This window comes from Polyodon spathula, chromosome 8, assembly GCF_017654505.1.
Source record: "Polyodon spathula isolate WHYD16114869_AA chromosome 8, ASM1765450v1, whole genome shotgun sequence".
Classification (NCBI taxonomy): Eukaryota; Metazoa; Chordata; class Actinopteri; order Acipenseriformes; family Polyodontidae; genus Polyodon; species Polyodon spathula.
Genome location: NC_054541.1, coordinates 42,477,143 through 42,498,063, shown reverse-complemented (window position 1 = coordinate 42,498,063; position 20,921 = coordinate 42,477,143). Strand labels below are relative to the sequence as shown.

At 35.9% G+C, this 20,921-nt stretch overlaps 1 protein-coding gene across 3 annotated transcripts in view; it reads left to right on the top strand.

Moving 5' to 3' along the window:
- Positions 1-20,921, top strand: part of LOC121319982 (protein kinase C-binding protein NELL2-like) — a 70,296-nt gene that overhangs the window by 13,526 nt on the left and 35,849 nt on the right. For all 3 annotated transcript variants that reach the window (XM_041258022.1, XM_041258023.1, XM_041258021.1), the window contains 8 exons: positions 1,082-1,154; positions 1,263-1,345; positions 2,130-2,258; positions 3,305-3,407; positions 4,655-4,746; positions 6,753-6,855; positions 8,233-8,361; positions 18,613-18,738. In XM_041258022.1, the coding sequence (XP_041113956.1) occupies positions 1,082-1,154; positions 1,263-1,345; positions 2,130-2,258; positions 3,305-3,407; positions 4,655-4,746; positions 6,753-6,855; positions 8,233-8,361; positions 18,613-18,738 (838 nt within the window). The remainder of the gene's footprint in view (positions 1-1,081; positions 1,155-1,262; positions 1,346-2,129; positions 2,259-3,304; positions 3,408-4,654; positions 4,747-6,752; positions 6,856-8,232; positions 8,362-18,612; positions 18,739-20,921) is intronic.

Sequence of the window (20,921 nt, the reverse complement as noted above, 5' to 3'; positions counted from 1 at the left end):
AAATACCAAAACTATCCTCCCTTAACTGCAATTGGCTCATTTAACACAATTTCTTACATGGCATTTTCATTTTCCATGTTTCATGTTATATTATTTTCAAAAATATTTATCTATAAATTGACATTAGCTGTTTGTATTGTTGACATACAGCTTTGAGAATCTGGTACAAAAATCTATATTAAATGACATAAAGGATACTCTTGTCAAAGGGTAACAGGCAGTAAAACTTGTAGAAAACTTGTTTAATATTCACAACAGCAGTGGATGATTTAATTTAATGTTTTTCAGTGTTTTATGTGTGGAACAGATTGCAGCTGATAATTAACACATGAAAGCAGTTAGAGCAGATCAAACAGCCAGGGATCTAACATTTGTTTCCAGTAAATTTCAAGACTTTCTAATTCTAAAAATTTGATGATGCTTTCCAAATGTATTTTTCTGTTTCATATGGTGAAAAATACGGTAAAAAATACTACTGGTGTATTACTATTACTTTTTAAAAATGCACGCCTGCATAGAGTCCGGTAGAGTTGAAAAGCAAGCGCCATATTTTTAAAGCATTTACTCCAGTCTTTAATTAACTTTTTTAAAAGATGAAAATTCAACAGTAATGTAGAAAACTGAGAAACAACAAAGCAAGGGAGTGCCTAAGATACCTCCAGTTACTTTACTTTGATGTTTAATATCATTTTTTTTACAATCAACATGTGTTTGAAAAGCCTATCATATCTTATCAAAGTTGCAGCAACTTCTAACGTCTCTTACATTTTCCAGTAGTGAATTTTCCATGAAACTAGTAGCTTATTTTGGCCTCTCAGTGGTCAAAATAAAGTGAAATTACTTGTTGCCATAGCCGGAATGAGGAATTGAAAGACTGAATAGTGTAGAAGTTCTGGCACTTCGATAAGTTGCTATGCTTTTCAAAACAGTTTAAAGCTCCAACCCAGCTCTGACGAAAATAAATCACTATTCAAGCAAATTTGTTAAAATGTCATTAAAAACTTCTTGTTCTTTAAAGTACAGTAGATAAAAATAATAATAATAATACTCAGATACAAATTCTAATTCTCTTTGTTCGCAGGGTATAATGCAAGACGTTCAGTTGCTTGTGATGCCACAAGGATTTATTGCTCAGTGTCCAGATCTTAACCGCAGTAAGTTTTCACATGTATCATTGCACAGAATACTATATTGTACAGCCTGCTGTATAATTTCAAATGTTTACAATGTTTTTAATATATGACATGCTTGATTGTGTTTAGCGTGCCCCACCTGCAATGATTTTCATGGCCTCGTACAGAAAATAATGGAACTACAAGATATATTGGCTAAAACATCAGCAAAGGTAACCCATCAGCAAATTGTCCATCTCTTCATTGATTTACTATCATCAAAATGCATATTTTTTTTCATTCACAATTATATTCTCAGCATGCGTGGATTGCATTCTTTTTAAGTCGTGTCTACAGTTGTAATGAATCCAATAATTAGGAGTTGTTGACAGGAAAAGATACATATGCAGGACATTGTGCTCCGTCACTCATTAGAGTTTTTTTTTTTTTAAATATTATGCCTTGCCTACAGTATAAAAGATAAAGCGCTACACAAGATGTATCTCTCTTCATACTAATAATGGCTTTAGTGTTTAGAGGTTGGCACTGTAAAACAAAAAAATTAGAATGAAATAATTTTAAATTCAGTATTTTGGTATTTGGTATTTTACAAACGTGTTTGTGTGTGTGTGTGTGTGTGTGTGTGTGTGTGTGTGTGTGTGGGTGTGGGTGTGTGTATTTGTTTTTAAATGTTTTAGATATGTAGAAATAACGTAAAAAATGTATTTTATATATAAAAAAAATAACATGGTTTGGAATACAAGCATTTTATGGGTTAACGCAGATTTATCTAAGTTCTTTGGTTGAAATGAGTGCTAAATAAAACATGCAGGGATTAAAATTGTGCCTAATTGGTTTTATCGGTTGATTTGCACAAGTGTCATTTATAGAAAACCTCTTCACCTGTAGGGCACTGAAGTCATGTGCTTTAGATATTGTCCCTAGTATGATTATTCATTAAGATAATGGAAACATTCAGAAGTATAAAAGCCCCTTCTTTATAAAATGTACACACAGCTGTCCCGAGCGGAGGGGAAGATGAATAGCTTGGATCAGTGCTATTGTGAGAGGACCTGCAATGCAAAGGGCAGTGTCTACCGAGCGTTTGAATCATGGACAGATGGCTGTAAGAACTGCACTTGCATGGTATGTGCCTCCTCTGTGTAGATTTGACTTAAATTCCCTCTTTGTGTAAATGTTTAATTGAATGGCACAATGCAGCACCACAGATTCATTAAGTATTTCCTTAGGGGAACAAAATGAATAATGCAGAACCCCTTTCGATCACATTCACACATTATAGATTAGAGATTACTAGATTAGGGGATACAATTAGCAAGCTCCTGCACCTGTGCTTTTGATGGGCTATGTCTTTATACACATGGCCATATGGAATGAACATCTCATCTCCATCTTATCACAATGTGTGCTCTATTGTAAGTGTTAAGATAAATGGTCCCTGATACCTCAGGAGACCTTCCAAAGTGTTGCAGACTCCATGACTACATATAGCCCGTGCCTGTCTGAACTGCTGTACAGAACTGGAGTTGGCACAATTCACTAATAATGATGACCACATAAGGGAAGCCATATTTCTTTTTTTTTGCAAAACCTGTGAAACAATGGATAAATAAAATGAGTTGCATTTCAAGGTTATCGGGAACACAATATTTCTGATTTAGCAACTGGTTTCACAGACTCCGGTCAGCATGGTGAGTGTCAGTATAACCCATACTTAGACTCTTACCATCTTATAAGTCCCATTATATACTGCTTTACTCGTAACATACTGTATATGTCACACAATCCACTATATATTTTTTCTTTCAAAAAAGGGGGAAAGGTTGATGAAGAGACAGATTGTGATTTTTCTATTGACTTTACAGGTGAATTCCAGGTGCCTCAGGTAGGATTTTACAGCAGGTGCTGTAAACTGTGCCAGTATTGAGAATAAAGCATGGTAGATGTCATGAATGTGAGGTGGGAGGGGGGGGGGGGGGGTTGTGATGTTTGATGGCGGGCTAAAATGGAACTCTGATGGATTGAAAGATCCTCTGCAGGCTGTTATACCCTATTAACATCCAAGATGCTAATCTGAGTCTGTGGAACCAGCCTCTACAGTGTGAAGTGTTAATGAATGGCCTCTCTACATGTGCTACTATATGTAACTAAGCTTATGTGTTTTCTCTTAGAATGGTACTGTTCAGTGTGAGACTCTAATCTGTCCACCTTTAAAATGTACTCCGGATTCTGTGCCGGCTTATGTAAAGGGAGCATGCTGCAAGCAATGTCAGCGTAAGTACATCAATCCATTAAAAGAAAAATGAAAAATCTCTTCAACAGATTGGAAGCGGGTGTTCTTTTTTATAACCATCCAACATACAGCACTATCTGGTGCATCTGTCAGTCAAGGAAAATAGAAGTTTTGAATAATAATGTTTGTCAGTAATCTATACTATTTTTATATATTATGCATCTGTTGCTGGCTCAGATTATTTGTAGTTGTTTGATTTTGCTGGTAAGGTCAAAGTCTTTACTAAATACAAGCTTGCATTGTACTCATGATCTGCTTCTTATGGTTTTATAAAGCAGGCTTTCTTTTGTTTAATCTGAATAAATTTGTATATTTAATTAATGAGCAAATGTACAGATTTGTGCAGCTTTAAAATGTAAAAGTCTTCACAGTCATAGTGTTATAGCTGTTATTAATTGTTGTTATACTCTCACACATTTGTACAGTCGTGGGTTTTTAAACATAGTAGTCAAGAGAGACCTGTCAAAACTTCTGGTATTGTTTGAAATAGAGGATACTCTGTCAACCCTCTCGACGGTTATTCAGCCATCCTTGTGAGTGAAATAATCACTCCTTATCTGGAGTATTATCTTTATATAGCAAGAACAATGCAGGAAAGCGTGTTTCAAATCAAATTTAAACCCTTAGCAACGTCCCGTAATTTGTGATTCGCCCAGTCATTCTGTCGTAGGGTTTGGATGAATGTACAACTATGACTAATAGTTTTGCATCACCCTATAGAATGGAACCTGCTGAATAATGTTACGTCAACATATTGAATTACACACCACTTTGTAGTTTTCCATGTACTTAACATTCAGTTGTGGCCAAATCAATCACAGGATAGAAATCTGATCCATGACGTTAGATACTAGATGGATGTCAACCTTCGAAATCGTTTGCCTGTCGCAGCCATGATCTAGCCCTCAAATGCCCCAGGAAAAGATTGCCTCTCTCTTTCAGGTGTCACCCAACTGGGTCCATGTTTTACTTAAGGTTGGATCTGCAGATATTAACAGATATGAAAGATGTAGCCTTCATTGCTCTGTTTCAGGTAGAATGAACATATCACACGTCTATGTTCTAGGTGTCAATCTACTCCCATCATGCCTCTGTACATAGTACTGCCATGACAGGTTGCTTGAACGTGTCAAACAGTTCATTTTGTGATCCCTCTGATATAAGTTATGTGTCTTGTATCTGTTATTTGCAGTGGTGTTTATTTAGAGGTGTTCTTTTCTGTTACCAGCGATGTGCATATTCACTGGCAGGGTTTATCTAGATGAAGAAAGACAGGCAAAGTTCACATCCTCTGGAGTCTGCCTTCTCCATGAATGCAGGGTAAGTATTTCTTATTAAATGCAAGTGTTTTTCCTTCCAGTGGAATCTTTTCTATATACACTTTCTTTACTTAGGGGAAGAATCTTTCTTGGGGAATGATGTTTTTCAAATGTAAAAAAATGTTGCCAGGTATAAATCTGATCACAATCTTGAAGTGCAATTATGAATTCTAGCAGGCTGTGAAATCCATAATGCTACCCAACACCCAAGTATACTTCTGATTTCTCAAAATGGCAGAATAGTTTTTAATATGCATATTTTTATTTAAAGGAAAACAGTATTTTTTTTTCCTGAAATGAAGAGCCCAAAGTCAGCAACAAACCACTTAGATGCAGAAAAATTCAGGAAGGTAGCTGAATTTATACCATGTAAATTATTTTTTATTAATTTCTGATTTTTTTCATAGGATATATTATTGAATTGATTGTGTATGCAAAGACTGCCAAAAAAAAAAAAATTCTAAATGGAGCAGGCTAATTGCAACACCTCATTTTCAGCTATTTCAGTATTATCTGTGAAAAAAAGAAATGACATTAATCTGTGTACTGTCCTTGACTTCATTTGACCCTGTAGTGTATAATATGTGACACTGATATTATTTACACTGCAGTATAGTATGGGTCCACAAGTGGTATTAAATGTATACTGAGTGTTCCACTTAGTAATATGAGCTGCTGTTCCTTTGACACATTGTTGAACCATTCAGATAGAGTGGGGATACAGCCTATTGAATACGTTTTTCCCTCTGGATTTATCAGTTTATTATGCCATGTTATGTGTTCTTAATCATCATTTTTTACTGTTCCACCAGCCATTGATATATGGCATGTTTAACAAAGTCTCTAACGTGTTTTACCTCTGGGCAATCTCGGATCTAGTCTCAGCAAGGTGGACCTCCGGAATGCATAGTAATCTATTCCCGCATAAAAAAGTGAGTTTGTTAGATTTATTAAACATGCCAAATGGTGGAAACAGTAATATATGATCATTAAAAACAAATTATCATTATTATATATATATATATATATATATATATATATATATATTATATATATATATATATATATATAAGACACATTGGTTTTAAATCTCTTTCGGGAGTCTTGCTGTGCCTCTCTGTGCCTTGTTCGCTGCCTGGAACTGTCTTGTGAAATCCAGTTCACGTAGGTGATCAATTATTTTTAATTTATCAACAGTGTTTTCAATAAGGTTTACGTGTTTACTGAAATTCCAATTTATCTTAATGAAACATTGGAAGAAGAATAAAAAAAACACCTAAAACTGCATTGTCGTAAAAAAAAAAAAAAAAAAATCAGAAAATTTCTTTTTTAACTAGTGAAGGTACCAGTATAGTCTTGAAAGCTTGTACTTCATGTTGGTCCAATAAAATGTATCAATTTCAGCATTGTTTCTTTGTTTTGGACCAATGTGGCTAATATAATAATTGTTTCACTAAATACATGAGAACATGAGAAAGTACTGTATGTCAGACAGACCTACATATATCACACAAAAAGACAAACAAAACAATTGTGGCTCTCTAGATAAAATCATGTTTGGAAACCATGTTGTGTAATGAGAAATCAGATACTGCTTGAAGCTACAAGATCAGCAGTGTTGTACCCTGAACGACCATGTTGGGATTTGTATATGACAACATTATTTTTCTCTCTGGGAATTCATAATTACAAACACCTGTGTGTACCGTACTGAAAAAATGAAAACTGGGAAACCAGCCCAGGATTTTGATTATTGTGATTGGTATAAAATACTGCAGTGAATTCATTGTTGTTATACAGTAACTGCCATTTATCACATTTTTTTCCAAATTTCAAAGTAATATTTGCAAGGTTATTATAGTTTTTTTTTCTTTTTAATTTGTCATTGGCAAAGCTGTTTTGTGATTTTATCCTAAGTGTAAGGAGACTAATTTGTCAATGTTCTTTTTAAAAAAAATTTTTTTCGTTAATCATATAACAATATAGGACATTTTATTTAATTAACAGGATAGGACCATGCGTCGTGTAACATATCCAAGTTGTCCAGAACTTAACTGCGCACCATCTCAGCAAATTACACTTGGCAACAGCTGCTGCAAGGTTTGCAAAGGTAGGACAAAATTGAATTGATAGACCTATAAATTAGAGACTTGGAGAATCATTCAATACTGTTATTTCAGCAAAGATATGTTTTGGCAGGTAGTATATTTATAGTATATATTCTATAAAAGCTATATGTACAGTTGACAACCATTTCCTTTAATTCTGTATTAAATATATTTTTTATAATATATGTTGAAAACTGCACTGCAAGTGATTTTGTTTGGAGGGTAAAGGATAAATGTCTTCAGATCCAAAATGCTAAGCATGACTGGTAGCAGTCTCTTACTTGTTTTTTACAATTAAACCTGATTACGATATAAAGCGTTTAATAGGAGTGTGCAGAGTTGTCTGATGGTACAACTATTCATTACAATCAAGATACTTTTTCATAGTAACAATATTTCAAAAGTAAAAAGCTTTAATACTTGTTTCTTGTATCACACTATTTTTCTTAAACTAAAAAAAAAAAAAAAAAAAAAAAATCCTAAAAGTCAATATTGGATTATTGGACATATGCATTCACAAAGTCACAACAATATATTCCCTTTTTTATAATATTTTTTTCAAAAGCAGTCTGACATTAAATTAAACAAGTTTAGTTCTTCACCTGTCGAAATATTGTTTATTACGATGCAGACAATGCTAATTAAGCAATCCACTCTCCATACCACTGTATTTTAGTCTTGGCCTGTACTTGTAAAAAAGTGACAATCTGAACTGTTGTTAATTAGGATCTGTGCACCATACTCTTTTTTTGTCTGGTCAAGAGGCTTCATTACTAATTCTGGATGATTACCGACTCAAAACTGCTTTTTAGCAATACACATTATTAATCAGGCTATTTGTGGTTCTTCAGAATACTCAATAATGCAGAAAATAAAGATGCTCCTTCCAGCTTCTTAGCTGTGTATAACCATTTATTGTAAATAATTACAAGCTCCTCCAAGGATGAAGCATCAATCCTAGGGATTTCTGAAAAATCCCTCTCTTATATTGGTTTCATTATCCTCACCGACACACAGTAGACGAAGCTATATCTTGAAATCTGCTAGCCCTCATTTGAAAACGAGTTGGATGGTGTTAGTCATCATTGTAAAGGACAGCATTTGCAGCCCTTCTCAAAAAGAGAAGCCAGCAATCGGCTGGGCATGGAGACTGAAGTGTTTCCTCACCCTCTCGAGAGTGGTCCCAGTGAACTGTAGGAAAGCTCACATTGAAACCCCCCATGCTATTCCAGCAAAGCCTCAAAACATCCTCCCACATTCGTCTTATATTATTAGATCACATCATTCCATGTTTCCCACAAAAACCTTGATTGTATTTCAGTCTGGTTAATTAGGTTCTTAAAAGCTATTCCTATCTCCTTCCCCCCCTCCATTCAAAGGGTATGACTTTTGCGCCGATGGACACAGCTGTATGGATCACTCTGAGTGCGTGAACTTGGAGGCTGGGGCCTCCTGCAGCTGCAAAGATGGATTCCGGGCTCTTCGTGAAGACAATGCCTACTGTGAAGGTAAGCCAATTTGAAATCTTAATGAGAGCCATGGGACACCTTTAGAAATGACATGGCAAGTCACGGGCCAGACATATTGCCACAAATAGATGGTTTTGACAAACTAAGTAAGTAATTAGTATGCATTGGTATGCAACCCATTTGGATGTTATTCAACATATATGAGTCTAACATATTGTACTATAATTGTATTGTACTACAACAACATGCATTTGGAAAATACTTAAATATTGAAGAAATAACCTTACATTGTCCACATTCAACTGTATAAACACTACAGTTGACCTCTATGTATGACATTTATATATTTCTCAATAGTCAAACATTTAGGAAACAAAAGGGGAAAATATTTAAAAGTTCTTTAAATTATTACCAACTCTAATGTACACAGTAACAAAAAGACATACTAAGACAAATAATCCTGTGATTTACTGGGGCATGTTTAATACAGGCATGTATATGAGGATTAGAACAGTCCACAATCGTGTTCTGAATATTATATTATGATTATTCAAGCAGCCTCTTTCACAAATCTTTCTTTTTCTCATGTGCTCAAAACCCTGAGGGAATGACAGAAGCCATCGTTTTGCCATTGTAACTCATTTTACAGTCATAACTCTTACAATAATGCAGTCACTTGCATAGGATAAACTGAACACCTGATTGTGAGCATATATTTTTTCCAGCCTCTGCCTGACAGTTATTTCTGATCAGTTCCTGCACAGCTAGACCTTGTTCCCCTGGGAAGCTTATTCACATGTACTGTATTTAATATGAATCTTAAAAAGGCTGTTATACAATGAAAATCAATATCTCCTTTCTTCTTTTACTATACTATACGGTATACTTTTACTTACTATACATGTAAAGTATGCACTTAAATCTCATTACAATTCTTTAATAGTTCACACTGTACACATTTCTATCCACTCTCTGTACATTACAATAATAAGTATAAAATTAATTACATATACACTGTTTGACAAAGTCTGGAAGATGATCCATAATATTTCCTATCAAAACTTTGCCTTATACTTCCACGACCTTTGCTTTCTATAAAATCTTGTCTCAGACCTTGCGTAACCATCTTCCACTGGACAATACCTGCCTTTGCCTATCAAAACGTCTATGTTCCAGGCATATCTTGTGGGAATGGGGTTTGCCCATTGAGCCGTCTTTCCCCATAACGGTAGACCTATACTTTCCGTGTCAGAATGGGAACCAACCAAGCAACGCGATTGAACCTGAAGTATTAAATGGCTGCTGTTGCTAGTTCATTCAGGACAGGGATATTGAGGACACTTGACATCTGCCTTTCCATCCAAAGTGAATATGCCATCCTTGAACGCCTAGGGGACATACCTGGCGAGTGGCTGTGTAAAGCAGTATATAAGGAAATTAGACTGCAGTGTATAACATACTGTAACCATGTTTTACTTTGTTAGATAGATTTTAGAATTGGACTGTTCTACATCAATGCTCGTGCCCCAGTGGTTATAACCATATATGTCAGTTCCCATTGTTTCCATATTCTTTAATCTTTTGATACCCCCACACTGCTTTCATCAATTCAGCCTTTACTTGTTAAATTAATTATTTCCACAGTGGCTCATTAGTAAAAGCATTGCTACTTTGAGTGTTGGATTAATCACACAAGTATGGGTCTGCAGGCAAAATTAGCCTGTTCGTTCCTTTGTTTTTTTTCTTTGTTTTTTTTTTTTGTCTGTAGAATGCAATCATTCTGAGAGTTTCTGAGTTCTATTACTTCAATATTGAGATGTCATGTTTTTTTTTCAATATCTGAATATCTTACTCTTAAATATATGGGGTAAAATATGTGTGGCAGCCTTCATTTTCTGCTCAAAAGTTGGAAGGACTAAAATGACTGAGGGGCCCTACAGTGATGAAAGAATTTTTATACGTTAACAATTTGCCGAAAACTTTTTTTTTTTTAACATGAGCGTGCTCATAAAACTCAAAGACAGCTCAAATTATCTCGATTTTTTTGGAGTACAGCAAAAGAAGGCCATTCAATTAACCTTCATATCTTTAGTTTCTTACATTCAGAATACAGTTCCAAAGGCAGTGAAGCTGCCAGTTTCTTCCTGCTGTCATTAAAGATGCCCCTCTAAAAACTCTGCAGTTGTCCTTGAGCAGATCAATAGATTCTTGCAAACTTTCTAACTGCTATTCTCCAACATGAAAGGGGGCCGGGTAACATGATTATCTTAAACACAGGGAGGTTTTAACATGCCTTGGGTCAACACTTACCCCAGGCAATTATAGAGTTGTAGTACATCGGTTTAATTAAAGATGCTATCATTTCCTGTGCTTGCATTGATAGGACTCCTTGTCCGGTGCTTTTATTACTAAGCAACTATCAAATGGCACAAATCCATTGTACTAGATTTTGACCTTGACCAGCAATTCAGTGTATGTCACCTTTAGTATACTATATGGTCAGAAATGTATATTTCTGAGTGGCGACAGTGCATTACTTTTGGTAATATCTTGCCACCATATATATACTGTACTGTGTATATTACGCATCAACTAGGCACAAACAAGAGTAGACAGGATAAGCTAAATGTATTCTTATTATAATGCTTCAAAAAGCACATTCATGTAGATTTACACAACATAATCCCTTTCTGCAGAGGATGAGTCAATGCTACATACAAACTGCATCAACCACTATGAATATAAACTAACCAGTTCGTTGAAACAACAGCAGCAGCAGCAATAAGAAAGAAATAACAAATATATCTAAAAAAACATACAAGCTTCACATCCAGCTGCTTATCTCTGTCCATTTGTTTTGGCCTCTTTGTTTAAAACTGTGAATAATTTAAGTTAAATACTACCCTGAAATACTAGCCAGAAGAGTAGTAGAAACCTAGTTATAGAATTAGATAACTGTTTTGATAGGAAGTTGTTGCCAATGTCGATTGCATCAGCAATGAAATGCACTGTAAAGAAATACAGACACACAGGATTTGTTCAGGACTCTGCTTCAATGTACTGCTTTAAAACTGCAGCTGCTGTGTTTGCTGCAGTATGTTTTCTTAGTAAATTAACTTCCTATCAGAATGATGCTGAACAAACATAAATGGAGACAACTCCGGTTCATCTCCTTTCGAAGCTGCTGGTTTAATTATTTTATTATTTATTTATTTATAATTTCTTTTTAACAGAACAGAATGCACCAAAAATAAACACTGTCAATATTTTAAAGTGGTATTTCAAATAACCTTGTGTCTTGGTTTTGAAAGAATTAATGAGAATGTTATTGTGTGTGTATATATCAAATCCCTCCAGGTACTATAAAAACAGAACCAGCTTTATAGCCAGGTAGAAATGACATCACAACATTTCTGATAATAACTGAACAAGTACATAAAATAAACTCTAAAGGCAAATGCACTGGATAGAGGAATTAAAACCAGGGACATTCTTAAAAGCTTCTGATATTTTATTTTAAAAGCACAAGTACTCTCAGAACTAAATATAGAAAATGAAATCATCTGTGTTCAATTTTTTATGAAAGCAACAGCAGACATGAGGCTCTGGGGAACACTGTACTTCTTTTGCAGTAAATCAGTGCCTGCTTGAGAAAAAAAAAAAAATCTCACTGTTCTTCCAAACTTTTTATTATTAGTATTCCTAACATGATCACAGTGCAACATCCACCTTCCACGAAACCATTTCTTACATTACTGTTCATTTTCTGCTGGCCTTGATTGTGTTATTAGTTACTGTTTTGCGATTGATTGAGCGGTAAAAGCCCTTGCAGTTAAAATAGGAATGAAAATAGACAAACACAATCAGCATCCTTAAATTGCTTGACCATGTACGTTTTCTTTTCTGCGTACTGACCTTTACCTGCTAGTGTATTTAATTGCCATTTCCCCATGTTATATGTTCATCTTTTCACTTTGTCCCTCCTGTGTTGCTTTGTTGACCTTCTTTTAGAGATGTGGACTAGATTTGCTTTTTTATCTCTCTGTAGAATAGCACTTCTGCCCCTCGATGTGGTGGTTTTCCAACAATAGATTTTCTATAGCAGGAAACTGGTAATATCCCAAGTACACCAGAAATACCTGGTACCTTTCGGACCCCAAGCAATCATAGATGAAGCTGAATGAACCTGACAGAATGTGATTGAGCTTTAATCACCTATCTGATCAGAGTTATTGGTTGATCACTTATGCTTAGTTAAAGTGTATTTCAGTGTAATACTGTAGGACTAATACTTTAGGTATGGAGCTGAGCAAGCCATTTGATCATTTAATGGGCTTTGGTCCAATCCCAAGGACCAATGGTTGTCACGGTTCCCAGTGTATGTATGCGCCATTTGAGGAGTGTTGTATTTAGGTGTCCTACTGCTCCACAAGGGGAATCTGACTCCAAGCATGGGAAATGCATAGGTTTGACCCTATGTTTGGCAGGTCAAACCCATTCCTGATTTACCATAGCTATCAAGTGTAAAACTTCCTGAATACTAGTATAAAGGCTATTGCTTTGTTAATTGTAAAAATAAAGGCTGTACATTATCTTACCTACTACTGTTTTTTGTTTACTGTTCATTTCACGGGGTGTAAGCTGAGGCTGTAAGGATAGGGCAGAAGAAGCAGAAGGGAGCGTTTAGTAGGACAGAGTGCTGGCAAGAAAGGACCGGAACTAGGATAGAAGAGCGGGTACGCCCACTCTAGTAGCAGACCAGCGGAGTTGGACATGGAACCTAGGATAGAAGGTGGTCACTGACTGAGGGCGGCGATGCCGACACAACCCAGGGGCAAAGGACCCAGCAACCAAAAACACATACGAGGGTTATGACTCGGGGAGCCACCTCTCGGGAGGAAGACGGTCCCGTTAGACCGGGACATGAAAGGAGATAGAGAGGGAGATGTACCCAGTGTCTGAGACTTCTGTACAGGGGCGCTCGTTAGACCTCCAATTGACCGAAACTTCACGCTGCCTGGGACCTGAAATAAGGACAAGGCATAGAGGTTAGTATGGGACTCGAGCACGGAGTAGCCACAGACCGAATTGAGACAGAGAATAGAACAGAGCCTCGAGTGCGGTAAGATAAGCGCAGGAGCTGCGAAAGAACAGAATGTGGCCAGGGGTCTAATCTGACTCACATGGTGAGAACCCCCCTGAAGGTAAAGGGAGGCTGATGCCTAGCCCTGAGGTCGGGGAAGTGAGACTCACTTGCCTCCCAGAGACGACCGATGCGAAGGCATGTATGAGAAGCTGGAGGAGGGGAGGAGGAGGAAAACGACACTAGACAGCGAAGGTACAAGTGATCAGGGCTTAAATAGAGACTAGGTACTAATTGACAGGAAATTGAAAGCCCCCTGCTGCACACCCCCTGAACTGTGCGGCTAACATAAAAAGGAATTCATTACTCTGGTTTAAAGTTGAATTGTTATAGGATGAATTGTTGTAAAGCACAGATCTATTTGCACAGTACAGGCAATGAATCAATGTCAAGAGAAGGTCAGGTGTAGCACATACTTTGGGTTGCACTGTCAAAACATATAAAGTATCTGTAACTGCAAACTACCCTTGAAGCAAAAAAAAAAAGAAAGGATTGTGTAAGATTTGCTAAGTAAAGTAAATTAAAAAAAAAGGATTGTGTAAGATTTGCTAAGTAAAAAGTAAATAAAAAATGCATCAAACAGTCCAGTGTCAAGAATTGCTCCAGTGTCAAGAATTGCAATGTGGGCTCCAAAAAAAAAGAAAGAGCAACTCAGCTTACAATCCCAAATCCCAAATCCTATGACCTTCCAATGTTATTTGAAAGAAAATGGGGTGATCTATACACTCTGAAAAGGTAATGGTTAAGTTGTAGCATGCACAGTGTTTACTAACAGCCTTAAAACAAGAATACTAGTTTTGTTTAAAGCACGTTAGGACAAATGCTTTTTTTTTATGAAGTGAACAAATAATAAAGATATAGTTAATTGACTTTCTAATATAAATACAAGTATCTGTTGTTGTATTTGATACATTTGGTGGAGATCATACTAGTCTAAAGAAATGTATTTTTATACATCATAATCAGTATCTGTATTCTTGCCAAGACACACGCTTAATTAAATAATAATAATAATAATAATAATAATAATAATAATAATAATAATAATAATAATAATAATAATCTGCTCATTAATTATTAGCATATAATAAAGTAATACATAATTTGTATGATATTTTAGAGATTCATATAGAGGCTAAGAATGTAAAATCTATATTTAAAAAATGTTGAGAGGGCTGTAAATAATTTCAGATAGGCACATTGTAAACAATCTCTGGTGACAGGTTATATCCTTGTCAAAGTATTACTTCTTCTTGAAACATCTATCCATTATTGTCATAAAGAATACAACATTATATTTCCTGTTTGTTCAATTATGTCCTTGTTTTATGAGTCATGTGTTAATAACAATAATCCTGCAGAGTGCCAGGAAGGCACATGAAAGCAGTGGTATATTATCCGTGTTGCAACAGTGGATATGTGCTCCATACACTTTAGTTAAACTGTGCTTTGAGACCTTTTGGTACGCTTGAACATTTCTTCAGTCAGCGAAGGACTCAGAGGATTAAGTAAATATAACAGAATAACACTGCAGTTTTGAAAGAGCGCTTTTTAGTTCTACAGACACACAATGCCAATTTAGACTCAACATAATTAAAGTAATAAACAATGCTTCATCCCATTACTTAAGGACCACCATTTTGTGAATTGGTCATTGAACTACAATGAACGGAATGCTTCAGGTAGCTACTGGTATCATTACATTTTATAAACATGTAATTGGCCTTTAGTTTAAAGAAAAGGAAAGGGGTAGTAGTATTAGAAATATAAAAAAGTAAAGAGGTAAAGATTAGTATTCAAGAAGCTAGAAGCCTGCTCTACACATAATTGTAACAATTGTCCCTCATAACCAGTAGATAATGTGTTTATTACTTAATTACATCACCAGGCAAGCATTAAACAGCAGAATGCTTTACCACACCGTGCTACTCTTTACAATGCTCTCCTAGGCTTTACCGTGCAAAATGCTTTATTGTACTATGCAATGCTTTTACTATAGTAAAGTCAATTTTTAATCACCCATCTTCACTCAGCAGAAACACTGCAGTGTCAGTGATGTTATGGATTTTTGTGTACCTTCCAGTTGTCTTTCATTGTAAGGTCTGGCATGGGGCTTCTAAGCAAGGATTTGATCCATCAGCTTAGTCCTAATGTAAGGACAGTACCTTACAGATTTCAGCTGCACATTCACATTCTCCAGACTGTACCCTGCTGATTCATAGAGTCAGACCTGCTGAGATGTATAGTCTTGTGTGCACGAGACATAGCTTAAAAAGAGGTACAGTACCGGAATTAGACATTACCTTTCAACAGCATCGGTGCACTTGCTGTATTTCAATTCTCTTTGTTGAGGAAACAGATCCAGTAGTTAGAAGAAACAGAACAGCTTTTTATATGGCAAATGTAACCAAACTGACTGTTGGTTGTTGTTTTTTTTTTTTCTTGCAGCAAATACAGACAGTTTTACCCAATACAGTAATGCACTTTGATACACAATTAATATAAACTTAAAAGTCGGTTCAACTGTATGAAAGAACACATTCAACACTCAGCTAGTATTGAGTCTTTCACCTTTTGTCTGTAGAGCACATATTTTGACATTAACATGTTTGTCCAAAAATTATTGTATTATTAGTATCAAACATTGGTAATACCCTGCCGTTTTTGTAAATAATACACTTATTTTAGCCTTGCCTAACTTGTCCGTTCAGGTACTTCAGTAAATTCAGTAAGGTGGGTAAATCAGCTGTTTGAATGGGAAATCATGTATTGTACTGTGCTGTATCTTCTAAAGTCTTTATAATGATACCTTTAAGATAGAGGCTCAGGTTGCGCTCTGTAAAACAAGTTGTCTTATTTGAATTGACTATTAAATATGTGAATTTTGAATAAATAAATACATAAATAAATTACTATTGCTTTGAGTGGTGTCCATTGGGTAGGTTGGACTCAGTATGCTCAAGTCTTTTTAATATGCTTTATATAAGGCTTGAGAAGTTTTTTTTTTAATTTGAAGATTAAAGCAGACGTCTATTTTTTTTCTTTTGTGGTGCTTTATCACGTGCTGCTATGTGACAGAGCAATCACCCAAATGCAGTCTGTTAATGGAGATGAAAATCACCTCTCCATCATTACAAGCCGTTTAAATTCAGAAGCCTGTAATCCAAATGTTGACACGTTATAATGTATAGCCTCAACTAGTCAGACTAACTGTCACTGGTAACCAATGGTACTTGGAGTTAATAGATCCTAAATCAGCTCACCAGTACCAGTCAGTGTGAATTTCAGATCAGTGCAATATTAATACAATAGCATCCTTCGGAGCTTGCCTTTCAACTTTGTCTTAATTGTGTAAAGTGTGCAATTGTTCGTTAAGCTGTATATATATATATATATATATATATATATATATATATATATATATATATATATATATAGGGCAGCTCCTCGATTTTTTTTAAATTAGTCAAATTAATTATCCGGCATTCTATAGAATTAATTAGTGTTAGATTAATCTGTGCACATTTTTAATAAAGGTAACAATCTTATAGTACAGTACTTAAATCAATAGAATAATACAAATAAATAAGCCCAATGGGAATTTGGTCTTTTTAAAACCATTTTTATGATTATTTTTATGTTAATAAATGTAACAAATGTTACCTTTCTGTCCCATTACCCTAATAAAAAGATTTAGGCACCTGATAACTCAGTCACACAAGCCCCAAGGGCCAGAGAAGCACAGTTATAAGCATACTGTTTAACCACTCTGGGTTAACCCATTAAAACAGCAAAATTATTAACAGTGCACAAACACAGAAACAAAAAACACTCTGAGGTTTATAACTAAACCAGCAGTTTAGTTATAATGTGCCAAGCTCGATTTTACCTCAGCATTCACCACACCTCTGGTTACAAGAAAATGAATCTGCGATTTTAAAGCATACTTGCATCTTACATTATTTACTCGCAGTGAAAATTAGCATAATTTGCATCTGACCAAAATACATGTTTAATAAAAGCCTGAAAACCAAGCACATTAAGCCAAGCACAAAATCATTGAGAAAAAAAAAAGATTTACAAATGCCATTGTAACATAATGCAAAATGTCAAAGGAAGAGGGCATTAGTGCACATTATATGAAAGATCTCATAGCCATCTACTTCAATTGTGATTACATGTTACCCAAGATTAAACAATACAGTCTGAGTAGACAACAAAAAGAGAACAAAGCCATTTTAATATGCAGTAGTACTTATAACTACAGGGCGCATATTGTGTGTAATTGGAGAAAACAGTCTTCATTGCAAGTATAAAATCCTCTGCTTTGTCACAAATTTTTTCCACTCAGGAGACTGTTTTCTGTTTGTACACTGAATGTGACCAATAGTTATTGCTTAAACCTATGAATGTCACAATGTCAAGGCTGGCTAAAGTGAATCAAATATTTTCCGATATACGTAAATATGCTGTTTTCAAAGAGAGCTAAGCAGGTAAGCCTGGAGCATTAATCTAGTTCTCAGTCTAGTGAATTGTCAGACAATGTTAGTGCAGGAATGGTACACTACACTTCAATTAACCACAGGGGAAGACCTAGCTACATGTGGGATTGAGCTTTAAAATAGCTCAACATGAAAAGAGAATACAAAAACAGACCAGTTCTGTAATTTTTTTTTTAAACATTCCTCCATTCTGCAAACATGCAGCTGATATTTATTCCATTAATTGATTTTCATATGATGCAACCATCTACTTTCACTGTGAAGCAGAGTCAGTGTTTGAAAAGCATAGCCTTCCTGGGCTTGTTGACCTAGTTTCACAACTGTGAAAGATGACATACAGCAAATGTTGGGCGTGCAGTCGGCTGTTATCTATCCTACACAGAGAGCTCGCTCCCAGTCCCACCACAAATATGCCAGATACAGCATCTTCCCTTAATCTGGTTATCACTGATTTGGGAAAAAGAAAATATATAAGGATAACATAAATGGAACAGTCTATAATAATACGATTCACTCTTTTGTTCCTTAAAAGTATGAAACTCTTCTGACACTAAACATTTCATTATCCTAACTCAACTGTATCCTTTTGTGTTGAGACATAATCAGGTGTGTCAAACCATGATGTATGTGTTTCTTTACTTGCAGACATAAATGAGTGTGCAGAAGGGCGTCACTATTGTCGAGAAAACACCAAGTGCGTGAATACCCCTGGATCTTTTTTATGCATCTGCAATACTGGATACATTCGAATTGATGACTACTCATGCACAGGTAAGCAGTGACAGGTGCAGTATGTCACGATACTGCCTGTGAACAATAACTCTAAATCCTCCATAAAACTGTAACAAATGCATTAGTGCTGCCTTTTTGTTAAACCCTTTGTCTACGTACCACTGCCTCCATGATACTGTTTTAACTCTAACAGTAATTCTACCAACCCCACACTGACTCAGGAGGGGCGAAGGCAAACACATGCTGTCCTCCAAAGCATGTACCATCAGCCGGCCGCTTCTTTTCACACTGCAGACCCATCATCATGCAGCCACCTCAGAGCTACAGCGTCGGAGGACAATGCAGCTCTGGCCATCTTACAGCCAAGCCTCGGGCGCCCAGCCAGTCTACAGGGTTCGCTGGTGTGTGCTGAGCCAAGGACACACTGGCCAACCTAAGCTCCTCCCCAAGGCAGTGCTTGGCCAATTGCGCACTGCCCCCTGGGAGCTCCTATCCATGGTCAGCAGTGGAATAGCCTGTACTCGAACCGGCAACGTCCAGGCTATAGGGCACATCCTGCACTCCACATGGAGCGCATTTATTGGAAACATCACTCAGGAACCCCAATTCATTTATTCTTAAGTTAAGCAGTTCACCGGGAGAACATTTGCCTTGAGGGTCAAACTGAAAATTGCGGCTATAAATATTTAACACAGTTTAAATGTGGTTCTTTACATTGCGCCATTGTAGGAATCATTTTTACTATTTGTATATTATTTTACATTATATTATTCCCAGCTATCCCCAGAAAGGAAACGAAACGTCCTGCATGAGAAATATTGAGGAGCCGTCCTTGCGTATGCCATTCATAGATTTTTTAACAACATCTTGAGAACTGCTCATTCAATTTTGATGAAACTTGGATAACCATCCCTTATACACCTCTTAAATCCACCTTACCTTATGAGTGTACAGAGTAAAACTAATACAATAAATCAACATTTTGATGTCATACAGTATAAAACCATCTACTATATATTTGATGCCATAGAGATCTCTATCAGCAGAGATCCCTGTTGAGATCACCCTTTACAGTTACTTTCAACAGTGAGGACCACGTGTGACAGGGTAAAGAGCTGAAAATATTAAAGTTTGTATCTTATTTGACAAGGAAAGGGCTAAAATTCCCTGTTCCTGGGGAAAACCATGTCAGAATGTGGTCAGGCTAAACTGAAATGCCAATTCAGCCTGACCACATGAATAAAGGAAGAGCTGGGACACAACTCCTCAGTTCAGCCCAGTACTGAGGGAGAGGTCTGTGCTCTTTGTTGTGGTCACCAGTATCGCTAAAGGCTCGGGTGAAGTTTTCAAACCTGTTTAATCATTGCCTTGTTCTTGCAAATTAAATTTAGGAAGATGTGCTCGTAGGCATCACTTAGTGCATGACTCCCTTCTGCCTGCCTGCCCATCAGCCCGTCTCTCACACCATGGAATTACATGGACATTCTCTTTTTTAGGGTATCTAAATCTAGGTTATTATGACCTACTTTTGCATGAATCTGATGGCTTGAGATAATAAAGGCTCATGCAAATCTGATGCCACTTTGCTTGGATATTAACCTGTAAAATATATTGAAAGACACTGTAAAAGTAGTAAATGGTAATGTACATTTTTAATGTATCGACACTAATTTGTTGATCTATTGAAGCTGTTGATTACAGTTTATCCACAGTGGGACACTATATTCTGCACAATACATTATAATAGAGTGAATCTAAAACGTAAAGGCAGAAAAGCCGCATAAATGTGATAAGCCGCACCCCATTTATTATTAATTCATATACTGTACAAGGTGTTTTTTTTTTAATTCAGATTACATTTAAACAAATAAAACAGTGCACGATGATTATAATATTCTTATATATAATATTATATAAATAATATAATAATAATAATAATTATTTATAATAATAATAATAATAATAATAATAATAATAAATAACACAATCATTCCTTTAATGTATACCCAACCCCCTACCCATATATGTATGAATAGCTTTTATTTAAAGAATGCCTTTTCACTGGTATTCATGAAACTGTTCTATACAGTCTTTGGCTCTTTTTAAAAACAATTGTGGAAGGCTTAACTAACTTTATTCATAATAACTGACAGGAACAAAACTGGATATTAATTAAGTCATGATTAAAGCTTTGTGAGTAGGGTTTATGAGATGGCAGAGTA